The sequence below is a fragment of the Mchenga conophoros genome, linkage group LG17, assembly GCF_057382185.1.
Source record: "Mchenga conophoros isolate Kocher_MC1m ecotype Shallow Benthic linkage group LG17, M_conophoros_male_GT1.1, whole genome shotgun sequence".
Lineage (NCBI taxonomy): Eukaryota > Metazoa > Chordata > Actinopteri > Cichliformes > Cichlidae > Mchenga > Mchenga conophoros.
Genome location: NC_140542.1, coordinates 17,504,882 through 17,518,594, shown reverse-complemented (window position 1 = coordinate 17,518,594; position 13,713 = coordinate 17,504,882). Strand labels below are relative to the sequence as shown.

General features: G+C 40.4%; 1 protein-coding gene across 3 annotated transcripts in view; it reads left to right on the top strand.

Moving 5' to 3' along the window:
- Nucleotides 1-12,312, top strand: part of ptpro (protein tyrosine phosphatase receptor type O) — a 42,475-nt gene extending 30,163 nt beyond the window's left edge. For 2 of the 3 annotated variants that reach the window (XM_085251119.1, XM_085251118.1), the window contains 10 exons: nt 2,009-2,044; nt 3,492-3,573; nt 5,026-5,116; nt 5,582-5,658; nt 5,776-5,910; nt 6,541-6,663; nt 6,751-6,905; nt 8,052-8,187; nt 8,375-8,496; nt 9,050-12,312. In XM_085251119.1, coding sequence (XP_085107245.1) covers nt 2,009-2,044; nt 3,492-3,573; nt 5,026-5,116; nt 5,582-5,658; nt 5,776-5,910; nt 6,541-6,663; nt 6,751-6,905; nt 8,052-8,187; nt 8,375-8,479 — 940 coding nt within the window. In that variant the 3' untranslated portion in view covers nt 8,480-8,496; nt 9,050-12,312. The remainder of the gene's footprint in view (nt 1-2,008; nt 2,045-3,491; nt 3,574-5,025; nt 5,117-5,581; nt 5,659-5,775; nt 5,911-6,540; nt 6,664-6,750; nt 6,906-8,051; nt 8,188-8,374; nt 8,497-9,049) is intronic. The other variant, XM_085251120.1, reaches the window with a different exon arrangement.
- The last annotated feature ends 1,401 nt before the right edge of the window (nt 12,313-13,713 follow it).

The following is a 13,713-nucleotide window of genomic DNA, read 5'->3' as shown; positions in this document are numbered from 1 at the left end:
CCCTCCCTCCCTTCTTGTTCTCAGTTCTTTAACTTCTTCATTTCTATTTAGTACATGGGCATCTGCCAGGCCTGGGAGCCATCGCCAGTCCCCTTCGAGGCTTTCCCCAAACCGCAGCTCAATTCATGTCAAAGCATTCATTTTTACCCACTAAAACACTGTCAAATCTAAAATGAGGACGTGGGCCCAGCTAGTGAAATATTTTATTGTTGCCATGGTGCATCATAAAAAAAAAACTAATACTGAAAGAGGCAATTATATTTGCTCATTCATCATAACCTGGAAATTTTGTTCACGCCAAAAAATGAAATGTGAGATCTAGTCTAGAATAAAATAGAATCCAACCTGTGGCCCTTTGCTGCATGTGTTCCCCTCTCTCTCTCCTGCCGCTTTCCTGTCACTCTTCACTGCTTCTATCAAAAAAGGCCCAAAAAAGAAATAATATTTCTAATTTTTGTCAGTAAAAATGAAGTGATTATTGATAACATTTAAATACTTTTTAAGAAAGATATTTGGTGTTTAACAGTATCAAATGTCTTAATATTTTAAGCATTGTGGCAGTTCACAAATTTGATCTAAAATAGACCATTTATTTATTTATTTATTAATAACCACAGAACCATAGTTCAAGAAATGTATACAGGAAATGCTTTAAATAGAATATTCTACCTGCCCATGACTCTTAACTGTGGAACTAAAGTCTGAACCTTCAGCCTCTGGGGCGAAAATAGGCACAAACACTGAAAACCTCCAGTTCCTCTCATCTCTAGCAGAGGCTGCAATCACAGTATTCTAACATGGTGAGCGAAAGCTCCAGGCGATCCAGGAGAGAAGAACAACTGCTGCCTAGTCAAAAACCCTTAGCGATCCCTTATGTGTCAGGAGTATTGGAACAGTCGACACGCATTTTACTCTGAACACACTGCGCCAAAAATTAGGTCCCCTGGCACAAACAGTGTAATATAGTGTACCCTGTTAAGTCCCAGGAGGATTGCTGTGATTTATACTTGAGGGAAACAAACAACCTCTGGTGAAGTGGATGGCGCGACACAGAAGAGCTACCTCATCAAGCAGGACTTCACAGTCTGTTTACGCCTACAGGCCAGTGGACACTGTTTCAATGATGAGGATGTAACATCCTGGACAGGGAGGAACGCTGGTGTGAGCGCGGAGTCAAGGAGGCCATTTACATGAAAAGGGAAAGACCATCTCTGAATTGAAGACGGGGCCTAAGGGTACATCTGTCACCATCTTACAATACTGTGATTGTTACTGATGGCCATTGATCAGTTGTCATTGATCAAAGGTCTTTGATCAGTGGTTGTTGATCAATGGTCATGACAATTTGGATATTTATCATCAAGAAACTACGCTACATCCACATGAGCAGAATCAACTTTTTAGACTCCCGTGTTAAAACTTTACAGCAGAAACAAACATGCTTACAGCCTTATACACAAACTGTTTTCATCTCTATAGGTGATTTCCCCTTCATAACAACTGTATTAAACTTATTACAAAAAAAACAAAAAAAACCCAACTTATTACATACTTATTACATATTGAAGAAGATTTTAGCAGTTTAAGTGGGGCACATATCAGGAGTCAGAGACAAATATGAAACTGTTAGGGGTGAAATTTTATATGTTGTTATAACCCCCATGTTTAAATTGTAATATGGCTTAAAATTTCTATTATTAGGGGTGTGGCCTCTTTGATTGTCAGGTATATGGAAACACAGGAAGGTGTAGAAGCTAGCTGTCTGCTAGGCTTCATCTCAGCTAATTGGAGTCCTTGAACTGAACCTCTGGATCGTGTCTGTTCTGCTGGAGCTTTTTGGGTTTAATGAGCAATTTACAAACGAACTGAAAACAAACCACACAGCAGGGGGAGATGCTACATTAAGGGGTAAAAACCTGCATCGGTCAAAGCCCAACATGAGCTAATGATGTGAATGAAGGAGGGGTCAGAAATCATCACAAGGACTTGACATGTTTGTATTTTATAGGAGCAAGACTGCTTTAAAGAAACGGAAGCTAACAAGGTAACGACGACTGCATGCAGCTTTCAGCCTGTGGGCTTCATCTTTCTGTGTGTGTGTGTGCGTGTGTTCACCACTAATACCATCCTTCAGCCAGAAAACAGTTTTATCCAGCAGTCTCCTGAGAAATTGAACCAACATTAACTGTGTACTCAGAGGGATTTCTGACTTTTGTGGGTGTTGAAAGGTTTGTTAATAAATTATTTCAGGTGCATGAAATTGCTCATGCTTTACCTTAGTGATGAACTCATTAATGCATTGCAAGAACTTCGACCTTTAGGTGGCAACAGATACATTTTTGCTCCATCTTATTATTACTATGGAGTAAGTGTTCCCTGTGCATTGTAGTACCTATGTGTTAATTACCTGTTTATGCTGGTTACCTGTAACAGTGTTTTAAGAACCAATGCAAAGTTTTTGGTGATCAACAAATGTAAAAGAAGTCTGAAGCCTAACGTTTCTGATACTGTCCAACTTTCTTCAAACTGCCATCTATCCACCTATCTTCTTAACCACCTTCCTAGTACCTATCTACCTACCTACCTAATTACCTCCCTACCTGTCTTCCTGCCTTACTATATGCCTACCTTCCTGACTCCCTTCCTTTCTACCTACCTATGTTACCCTTTCCCTCCCGAAATCCCTGTTATTCCCTTACTGCCTACCTAACTCTCTCCTTAATTACATCTATCTGCCTGCCTACCTCCCTTTTATCTTCATTATCTTTCTACCTTTCCTTCCTACCTCCACGTATACCTCTCTACGTTTCTTCTCATCTTCCTATCTACCTACCTGCCTTCTTCCGTCCCATCTTGCCTAACTGTCCTCTTGGCTATGTCCTTCCTACTTTCTACCTGCCTACCTATTTATGTTCCTACCTATTTCTCTTTCTTTCTACCTACTTACCTGCCTACCTGTGAGCTGGTGCTGTATAGACATAGGCCCATCTATCATTCAGGGCAATTGGATTGTATTACAGCAGTTTGTTCTTTATTTTTCTTGACTAATTTATTTAAACTTACTTAATTTAAAATTTTCCAGTTTAAAAAACTGACATTAGCAAGCTAGCTGTAGCTTAGCTACTCTGAATCAGGCGCTGGTTATTCTCTTGTGATAGCTGAAAATATGACTTGCACAGGGCAAGCTGGCCAGTGAGGCGCATGGATAAATGAGCTGACAGCATCAAGGCTTCTACACTGCTGCAGTGTGAGCTAAAGAAATGTTGCTGAGGTGAACTGAATATACAAGCCTGAGGGTTTCATAGAACCAACTGCAGGTTGTTTGGGGTGAAGAGATCTTCAGGTCCAACATTAGAGCTCATTAAAGGTTTTGTGCAGCAAACATCTGCCCGTATAGGACTTGGAGCTTTCGTTATCGGTGAGATTAAAAGCGAAATGTAAAGACGGTGGTGGGTGTCAGCCATTTGATAGTGTTTTTTTTGTGCTTTCAGCCCTGTGCAGTTGGACGACTTTGAGGCCTTCTTCAAAGACATGAGCAAGGACTCTGCCTACAAGTTCTCCTTGCAGTTCGAGGTACAACTTAAATCACGTCTTCTGAGACCAACAGGCCTGACGTTTGTTCTGAGAAGCAGAGGGAAGCATCTGAAAGCCTCTGTGTTTTTTATATCATTTAACTTTGGTTCTGGTGACGTTTCTGTAGGAAAAACCAAAAGAGGAAGTGAATAAATGTCCCAAAATGACCTTGATAAGCTTCTAGGCTAGTGAGTGATGAAATAAAGTCTGCAAATAAAGTCTGATTTAGATCAGCAGGAGTGAATGCTGCTCTAATACATCGCCTGACGTTAGCAAGTGAGCAGGATCTTACATATTTCATCAGTTCACACATAATATTTAAATGTTTACAATTTAAATGAAATATGTCTTTTAGTTATATATTTATTCAGATGCATGGGTGTGCCTTTCAAGGGTGTTGGGCGACACTTCCCCTTACTTGGGAAAACAGCGAGATGCTTAATTATCATGTGGCGCCTGATTTTGTGTTTTTCTTTACGTAAATAAATACGGTCTAAACTGAAGCACAAAAAACTAAAACTGAAAATGAAATCAAATTTTTAAAAATGTTCCTCTAGCGCTCAAACTGCAGTGAGGCTTAAACCTTTTTCTGCATAGTGGGTGTGTCATCTGATTTTAGGGTGCTTTATTCCACAGCCGTTCACAAGTAACAATCAAAACATGTCCTGTTAGAGCAGATTCGTGCTGGTAGGTAGCATGGCAACAGTGGTGGCTGCAGACGTGCTCGCAAGAGCATGGGATGGGTTTTCCTGTCGTATGGACACGTGCCACTCATTTGAAGGGAGACACATGCAGACATTATATAAAGTTTTCTATGTAAAACTTTATATTCATCCAGGTATTTTAAATTTTTGAATTCCTTAAAAAATACAGCGTTTTAAAATCTGATTAACTTTTGATACACCCAGTATTATACATTTATTCAAAGTGGATCCATTCCCCTTATTTCCACCTGCATTTTTTACTGTTGACTGTTCAAGCAGCTATGCATGATTCACACTTCAGAATAATCCTTCTTTATCTGATGCCAAGATTCAGTTCAGTCGCTCTTTGAAACAACCCGTTTTAGCTCCTCTTCATTTAAACCAGCTTTCTTCTAACACTCACAAACAGAAACATGTCAAATCACTTGTTTTGAACTTGAACAGGAGGTGGGTGGGGCTTCTGTCTACCCTCTCTTACATCATACAGTTCCAAGAGTAGGAAAAACTGTGATAACAGTTAGAACAGGCTGCAGGGATTTGTGTACATGCACTGAGCTGATTATTAGACACTCTGGACATTTTTAATATGAACATCCAGCACAGGAACAGGAAATGAGGAGAAGACCCCTGGGTCCATTTTACATCTCACATAACCTCGGAGCTTTTTAAGAGCATTTTAATTTGAAAATCTGACTCAGATTTAAATGATCCTCATCCTTAATTTTAGTACTGATGTTTTTTTTTCCAGGATCTAAAGAGCATCGGTTTGGATCTTTCCCATGATGCTGCTGACCTTCCCATCAACAGGCCCAAGAACAGATACACCAACATCCTCCCCTGTGAGTCTGCACTAACATGTATATATCTAGATTTAAATATCTAGATAAAAAAATACACAAGATCATCAGAACAAAGAGGAAGGCGGGGCCGGACTGAAAGCAACCCGCTGATCATGGGGAAACCATAAAATCAACCGTGAGCCTCCACTTTTACTGATTTATTGCCCAGAGAAAATTTACTTTCATTAGACGGTCTGTAATAAATGTGTAAAATGGAGCCTCGCGGTGCTTTTTCTCTGACTTAAAAATCCAGCTCGTCAGAGTTGTATTCTGAAACCAGCGCACACCACTAACTACAGTGAAGATGCCATTATTAAGTGCCTTTATAGAAATGGAGAGCTTTCATTTTTTCTGATTCTAAAGTCACGTGAGCGTTTGTGTTCCTCGGAGTACGAGGACAAGTTTTACTGTTTGGTGACGACCTGTAGTTTATCTTGGGACTAACGAGAGAAAATCTGCTCTAAGATGACTTCAGTCGGGTGAAGCTGATCTCGATGCACAATGACGAAGGTTCAGACTACATCAACGCCAATTACATACCCGTGAGTACATCCACAACACAAATGTGAGGAATTAGCATCCATTTGTTTTTCATCTCTTTTATAGTCCATGTTTTGCATGAATTACTTTTTTCTTCTGTGCTTGTGTTTGGATTCCAGGGCTACAGACACAATAAAGAGTACATCGCCACGCAGGGTCCGCTGCCTGAGACCCGCAATGACTTCTGGAAGATGGTTTTGCAGCAAAAATCCCCGATCATCGTCATGCTCACACAGTGCAGTGAACGGCGCCGGGTGAGACTTTATGTTTAATCAGTTTAACTCTTTGTAAGTGGAAAATCTGGAGGTTTCAAGCCGCTTTAAATTTTATACTTAAATCAAAAAAAATAACAGATACGTAAAAATAGACAGACACGTAAAGATGACTCATTAGAATAAGTATTAAAAGACTGATTAATAAATAATGTTTTGAAGAAAAATTGTAGTAGCAAATACTTGCTAAAAATGGTTTTCGAAGGATTCTGATTTTTTGGTGTTTATTTATTGGTGTTTTATTCAGACTGAGCACAAGTAATGTGATTAACACAATCAACAGACAGTCACATTACACATATCCACCTATGGCTCAGCACAGAATCACCATCTTCACCTTTCATCAGATCAGAAAATGATTCTTGTTTAATTAGAAGAATAAAAACAAATAAGATGTTGTGTTTTTTATTTGCATAATGAAATTATTAATGTCATATTTCTAAATTAGTATAAATAAGGGGAAAATACATACACACAAATATTTTGTGTTTGGGGGGGGATCTGAAGACGAAAATTTCTTTAAAAAAAATAAAGTAAAATGACAGAAGTTGCACAATTCTGCCCCCTGGTGGTCATTTTTAACTGTGGCTGTAATTTTCTTCATGTTTTCAGGTGAAGTGTGATCATTACTGGCCCTTCAATGAGGACCCTGTGATGTACGGTGAGGTCAGTGTAGAGTTGCTATCTGAAAGCGAGTCTCCAGAGTGGATCATCAGGAAGTTCAGACTTGGATATGTGAGTTTCTTTGACTTCCAAACGGCTACTGACAAAAGCTTCCAGTTAGTGCATTTATCGAACGTGAACTGTTACTGCCACCTGCAGGCTGATGAGAGTCAGGACGTCCTCCACCTGAACTACACCTCGTGGCCGGATCACGGCGTCCCCACGGTAAATGCCATCGAGAGCATCCTGCAGTTCGTCCATATCGTCCGCCAGCAGGCCAACAGGACCAAAGACCCCATCATCGTCCACTGCAGGTAAGGCCACTCCTTAAAAACATCTGCAGATATTTTATCTTGCTGTGACTCATCTGTTAGCGTCCTCTGGTGGATACATGGAAAATCTAAAATAAATCACCATTATTGAAACTTTTTGTCATTCCTGCTCATTAAATGAAATAAAATGAAACGGCGTACCCAGTGGTGGTGCAGTCTGATTATTTAAACAGAGAAGCAGTGCGCAAATGTCTTCAAAATAAAACATTAGTGCACAATATATGCCACTATTAATGGTTCTACAAACATGGGCTGGATTTTCTGGATGGTTGCAAAGATTCTAGGATCCTCGATGGAATTGGATCAAGTAAAAAACCGAACCCAGGTCCCAAGAATTAGTGATGTGGCAAAAAATTGGGGTTATTTAAAAGGAAGAAATGGTGGTTTGTGGGAATGTGTGAATCATTGAAGAGGTTCTTTCTGTAGCCCTTCCCTGATCTCAGTGTTTCTAACTTCAGGACCAGTAATCTGTGGAGCTGTGTAGCCATCTTAACACTAGAACCACGGACTGGATCATTTAGACTTATCATTTAGGTATTTTAAAAATCGTGTAAATCTGTCACATTCAAACCCCATCATCTTGTATTTCATGGCTTTTCCTAAAACCCTCAATCCACCAACTTCCTTAGATGTCACTTAAAACTTTTAGAGCCGTGGAGCGTTTCTTTGGTAGAAATACTTGGAACCATGTAGACTCTGACAGATGGGTATGTGCTCGACAGATGTTTAATGGTTTTCTATTGTAACTGAGACATAAAAAGTCCTCCTCTTGGTGTTTTCTGGTAGCCAATGAGGTCCATGTTTTTTCATATTGCTTCTGTATTAGAACCAGAACTGAGTCAGTTCTCCGTTAGTGGAAACTGACCCACCTGCCATTAACGTCCCAGTTTGCGTTCAGGTTTTATGAGCGGTTGGGTAATGTCCTCATTCTTTCTCGGAGTGAATTTATTTATCCAAGTTTGATTTCTGCAGGTTTGATTTTCTCAGAGCAGGAAGGCGACTCGTTTCCTGACAGTCTGAGCCATAAAAATGCAATTAGAGAGATGATGTAATGGCCATTATGATGTCCATTAGTGGACTAGCGACAGCAGCGATTTGGTTTCTAATGATGCCGCCTGTGTGTGACAGTGCTGGAGTCGGCAGGACTGGGACCTTCATCGCTCTGGATCGCCTGATGCAGCACATCAGAGAGCATGAGTACGTGGACATCCTGGGCATGGTGTCGGAAATGCGATCGCATCGCCTGTCGATGGTTCAGACTGAGGTCAGACACTGGCACATCACACCAACACATACATGTGTAAATAAGACAGTTACTTGAAGAAGTCATTAAGTGTCCACACTTTAGAAACCGTCAACTGGATTGTGCCAATGTGTCCTCAATGACCTGAATTTGTGATTGTGAGTATCAAAGGGTGGACGATTAGTTCAAACGTGTTTGTTGTCTGCAGGAGCAGTACGTGTTCATCCATCAGTGCGTCATGCTAATGTGGCAGAAGAAAAAGCAGCAGTCCATCACCTCGGACGTCATCTACGAGAATGCCAGCAAGACATAATGAGGACACCTCCAGACGTGAGTCCAACCCGAAGTATCAGGGCTCATCCCGATTCGCGACATGCTTTATGGTTATTCACGGTATAGAAAGTGATTTAGAGCATCCATCCATCCTCATCTTTGTCGCGGGGGCTACACCCTTTTCCAGCTATTCTAGGGCGAGAGGCGGGGTTTACCCTGGTCAGGTCACATGTCTTTGGACTGTGGGTGGAAGCTGGAGTACCCGGAGAGAACCCTGCTAATCTTCATTGCTACCAATGATGATTAGCAACAACTTTCTAGAGGAAGTGGTTAAATGTCTTGGACTAATTTCAGTGAACCCTGTCAGGTCTGAGTCAAGCCAACCCTAAACTCTGTTATGAAGAAAAGTTTTTTTTAAGTGTATAAATATAAATGCCATGGTCTGATAGCTGTCTACCTCAGAAACTAATCTGTGATAAAAAAAGTTTGACCTTAAATTTAAATTGAATTTATCTCTGCATCCATCATCTTCTTGTTGATCCAAACGAATGTCTTTGTGTTTTAGACTAAATCCTCCCTTTGTGCTTAAACCCTTCTGCTTGTTTTGCAGGCTGTGAACACACCCCAACCTCCTGTGCTTCAGGCATCCATTCTCTGCAGAAGAAGACTCGCTTCATCATCAGTATCAAAAACAAAAAAAAAACAACATAGAACATCTGGGCGAGAGAAAACTATTATCAGTCTCTTTCTTTGAATTGGTGTTAAAGCATGGGATGGAGTTTTGCCTTAAGGAGCCTTCACTGACTGACCAACATGTTCAACCACAGCCCTGCCCTCTGAACTGGACTGACTCACACCAACGTGGGCTCGGAGGAGCGTTGACAAGCAGCAGTTGTTGAGGCAACGAGTCGGTGGAACGGAGTCAGTGGTTTTTCATTTTTATTTATGTTTTTAATCTCAGGAGTCGCTGTAAAACCAGCAAGCACACTGGCCTCCCCTTCAAACCTTTGTTTTAGGTTCAGGTTTTGCTTTGCCCGTCGTCTTGCACGGTGCAGCTTTCCTGGCTTTTTGGGGCGTAGGAGTCGGCGGCGGTAGATTTCATCGTTACGCACTGCCACACCTACCGCACACGTCGATAATTAAAAACCCCAATGGCTCGAGCTCGCTGATTAACTGCCAGGACTGCTGCACAGGAAGAACCCAGCAAACATTCACTAAAGAGCGAACCCAAGATGAGCACAAATCGGATGTTTGGAGACACTTACGTCATCTTTCCATCATGGCTGCATATGCCAAACTTCAGAAGTGAAAAATGAGGAACTTTTCAGATTTCTGCTCCAAATTACGGCAGAAAAATATCATCATCATAACACTATCCGAACTTTATCATGATCAACCCTAGCGGTGTGAATGTTTGCTAGGTCTGTACAACAAGAGGGCACAAACGAGTCGAGGGGAACGCCGTACCCACGCTGCCATCCGTCGCCGCTCGGCGTGTTTGAGGCCAGTTTAGAAGCTAGAGACTGTGGTTGTAGAGCTGTAGTTTGTATTTGCACTGAGGCCTCTGAGCTGCTGAACAAGAAGGGAAGCATTTTGCTGCTGCTTCCCACCGTGGGCGACCAGCACGCAGTCACCATGCTTGGAGCTGTAGATTAACGTTAGGACTACTGTAGAGCTTTGGACTGTCCGATCGGGCTGGCAGAGGAAAAGGACCGTATCCGACAGCATGGACATCGGAGACAGAATCTCTCAAGTTTCCCCGTTACTGGCCCGAAGTCACAGAAACATATCTGCTCAGCATATCAGCAGAGCTCATCTGGGTCCCACATAAATTGATTTTTCACCGTCTAGAAGTGCAGTCAGTTATTGCACAACTACAAATTATACCTTTGAATCTGGACTAGAAAGTATAAATACATAAGTTACAAAAATATCTGCATTTCAATGTCCCGATGCAGTCAGTGGTTTTCTTATACATGCCCACAGTGACTTCCTATAAAGAAGTACTACACCGATAAACGTTTAGCGTACATTTCACTGGACGTCACGTGTGATCCAGCGTTTGTAGTGCAACAAAACAGAATGTACGCATCCTGTAAGTATCTTTGACAGTTTAAAAGAAACTTCCTTCACAACGGTTTGTTTTCTCGTTCATTTTGAACTCTAAGCTTTTCTATTTAATTACAGATTTTTTTGTAGTATTTTCAATGAGTAAAACACCCAAAATTTAATCATTAGCATTTTATGTAGTATTTCCTACCTTTTTACCATGTCACATACTACAGTCTAGTATGTATTAGACTAAAAGTATTTTAAACATGTGCATTTCACTAAAATGCATTTTGTTGGGTTTTGTTTTTGCCACAGTTTAACATTTTGAAAGGATTTTTCGGGCATTATAAGAAAACCAGTGAGCACGGACATTTAATAAAAAACACCACAGTTCAGGTTTTTGCTGGTTTTGGGCCCCTGGTGTCGGTTTGCGAATGGCTGAGACCGACTCATCAAATTCGATCTGTACAGAAAAGTATTGAAGCATCAGTGTCTGCTAGTTAGATCAGATTCTATTCAGCGATTTAGTTTTCATTGTTCATCTTTCTACTGAGTATTTCACATGAAGGGCAGAAGAATATTCACATTTCCATCATTCCTCAATGATTGTAGAGAATGTCTACTGAGCAGATGAGTGGTCGACTTCAATGAACCCAAAGTTTTACACTCGATTCAGGACATACAGGGTGTCGTCAAAATAAGAGCTCAACTCTGGGGGACGGGAGTATAATCATTTGGGATAGCTATGACTTTGGAATGAATCACAAAAGCTGGTTGAACAATCCAAATAAAAGATTTGGTAAAATGCTAAAAAATTTCATCAAGCTTATAAAATGTAATAACACAAACTCTGCACTTCCTACAGTCTACAATCAAAATTTATTGTTATTTTAGAAAGTGTACTGCAACATACATGGTGGGAAAGGTGGAGCGCATTTCAGATGAATGAAATCAAAATTCAATTTGATTTCATACCAAACTGAATTGTAGTTTTTTTTCCCATAATAATTACATTTTGGCACATCGAGCAAAGCTTTTAAATTGCTTTGCTAGTTATTCCCATAATGAATACTAAACCAGGTAACTCTCACTTAATGCTGAAGTACAGATTTTTATTTTGACGACACCTTGCATTAAGTTTGTGCAAATATTTCAGTAATTAATGAATGTTTAAAAAGGCCACTGGCCACTTGTGAAATGATTCATCTTTGTGGCCTTGTGCTTACCACACCTGAAGTCTTTGCCTGTCAGCCGTCTCAGATCCTCAACGGTTGGGTACTTCGGTTCAGTCGCCGCTCGATCTGAAATAGTTTCCATGTCACTCTTAGATATCAGATGTACTGTACATACTACTACTACTACTACTGCTTAACTATTCTGTTTCTACTCGTCATTGCAAAGTTATTCTTGTGGAGATGTTGCTTTAGAAGTTTGTTTTTTAAAAGTTGTTGTAAATGTGAATCATCTTTCTCTGAGCTCAGAGCTGAATTCTCGCCGGCGCCGTTTCTTAAGCCTCAGCGTTTAGAAGCGTGACGTGGACGTGGAGGATGCATCTGGGGTCTGAGAAATGCACTTTGGTATGACTGTCAAAAAAAGATTTTTAAAAACTGACAGAACTTGCAGACAGTTTTGTGAAGCTCAGCACTGAAACTCTTCTACAGTTCTTTCTTGCTTAGTGTGTGTCCAGTCGAACTCGTACGTCATTGGTGCCATTATTGTGCATTGTGTCACTTACAGTTTGAAGGATGATCCCGAGCTTGGGTCACCGTCACAGAGTTTTACTGTGTGTGTTGGAACAAAATAAAAATGTTGCAGTAAAAACAGTGTGTGCTAAGTATAACTGTATGATCTTACATAATAATTTAGGATACCATCATGTGTGTTGGCATAATGGCGATATAATTTTTAAATACAATGGTTATGAATACATAGATTTACATAGCACCATGAATATAAAACAGTAGCTCTTTTGAACAACAAGGTCCTGAGTACTACTTAAGGGAAAATTAAAATCAGAAGGTCGCCAACTGAAACGTCAACTTTATGGAGTACAATGTGCCACAATATATGATTCTAGCTTTTCTGACCATCTCACTGTACCGTATTTTCCGCACTATAAGACGCACTTAAAATCCTTTAACTTTCTCAAAAATCAACAGTGCACCTTATGTATGAATTGTGTTTGTGCTTACTGACCTCGAAACAATTTTATGTGGTACACGGCACTCAAAAATGTTTTAGTACGACTTTGGTAAGCTACGAAACCGGACCGCTTGATGGATTGTCGAAACATTACGGCTACCGTAGTCAGGAGCCTCGAGGACTCTGAGTATCTGGGTCCAAAACTCCGTCGCTTCAGGTCCCAAAGTCAAATAAACACTGTGGCATCACTGAGAGTTAAAAACCGTCTAAATCTTTAATAAAATGATCAGCGTTGCTGCTTTACCAGGTGTAACAATTAAGTTTGACATCCAGGCATCCATGAAAACAGAATTTATTAAATTTAACAGTTAGAAGTTAGCAGGAAGTTAGCTCGCTAGTTTCCACCTAAACATGATATAGCATGTTCTGACTGAGAGATTTCTGAAAAAATTAAAACGTACAGCTCTGCAATCACTTCCAACATAAACAAAGACAGAAAACTAAAAAGCAGTGACGTTTGTAGGGTTACTGAAGTTGGACTAGCTGGTATATAATGATGTGCTACGTGATGTACCTGGTAGCGACACGGCTATGTTAGCATAAACACAGTGAAGCTGGAGGCAGTGTTGGTCGAGTTACTTTAAAAAAGTAATCAGTAACTAATTACTGATTACTTCCCGCAAAAAGTAATCCCATTACTTTACTGATTACAAAAATAATTAGTTACTTAGTTACTTTTTAAAAACATGATTTACAACCTGAATAGGTAATAAAGCAATAGATCTTTCAGCCCAATTCTACACGGTGGGCCATTTATAGGGATACACCGTAATAAAATGGGAATGGTTGGTGATATTAAAGTCCTGTTTGTGGCAAACTCCTCAAGATGGGTGGTGACCATGGTGGCCATTTAGAAGTCGGCCATCTTGGATACAACTTTTGTTTTTTTTCCCAGTAGGAAGAGGGCCATGTGGCACATCAAAGTTATTGGTAATGACAAGAAAAACAATGGTGTGCTTGGTTTAACAGGGTCTAACCCTGTTAAACCAAGCACACCATTTTTAAGTACAGGTACTTAAA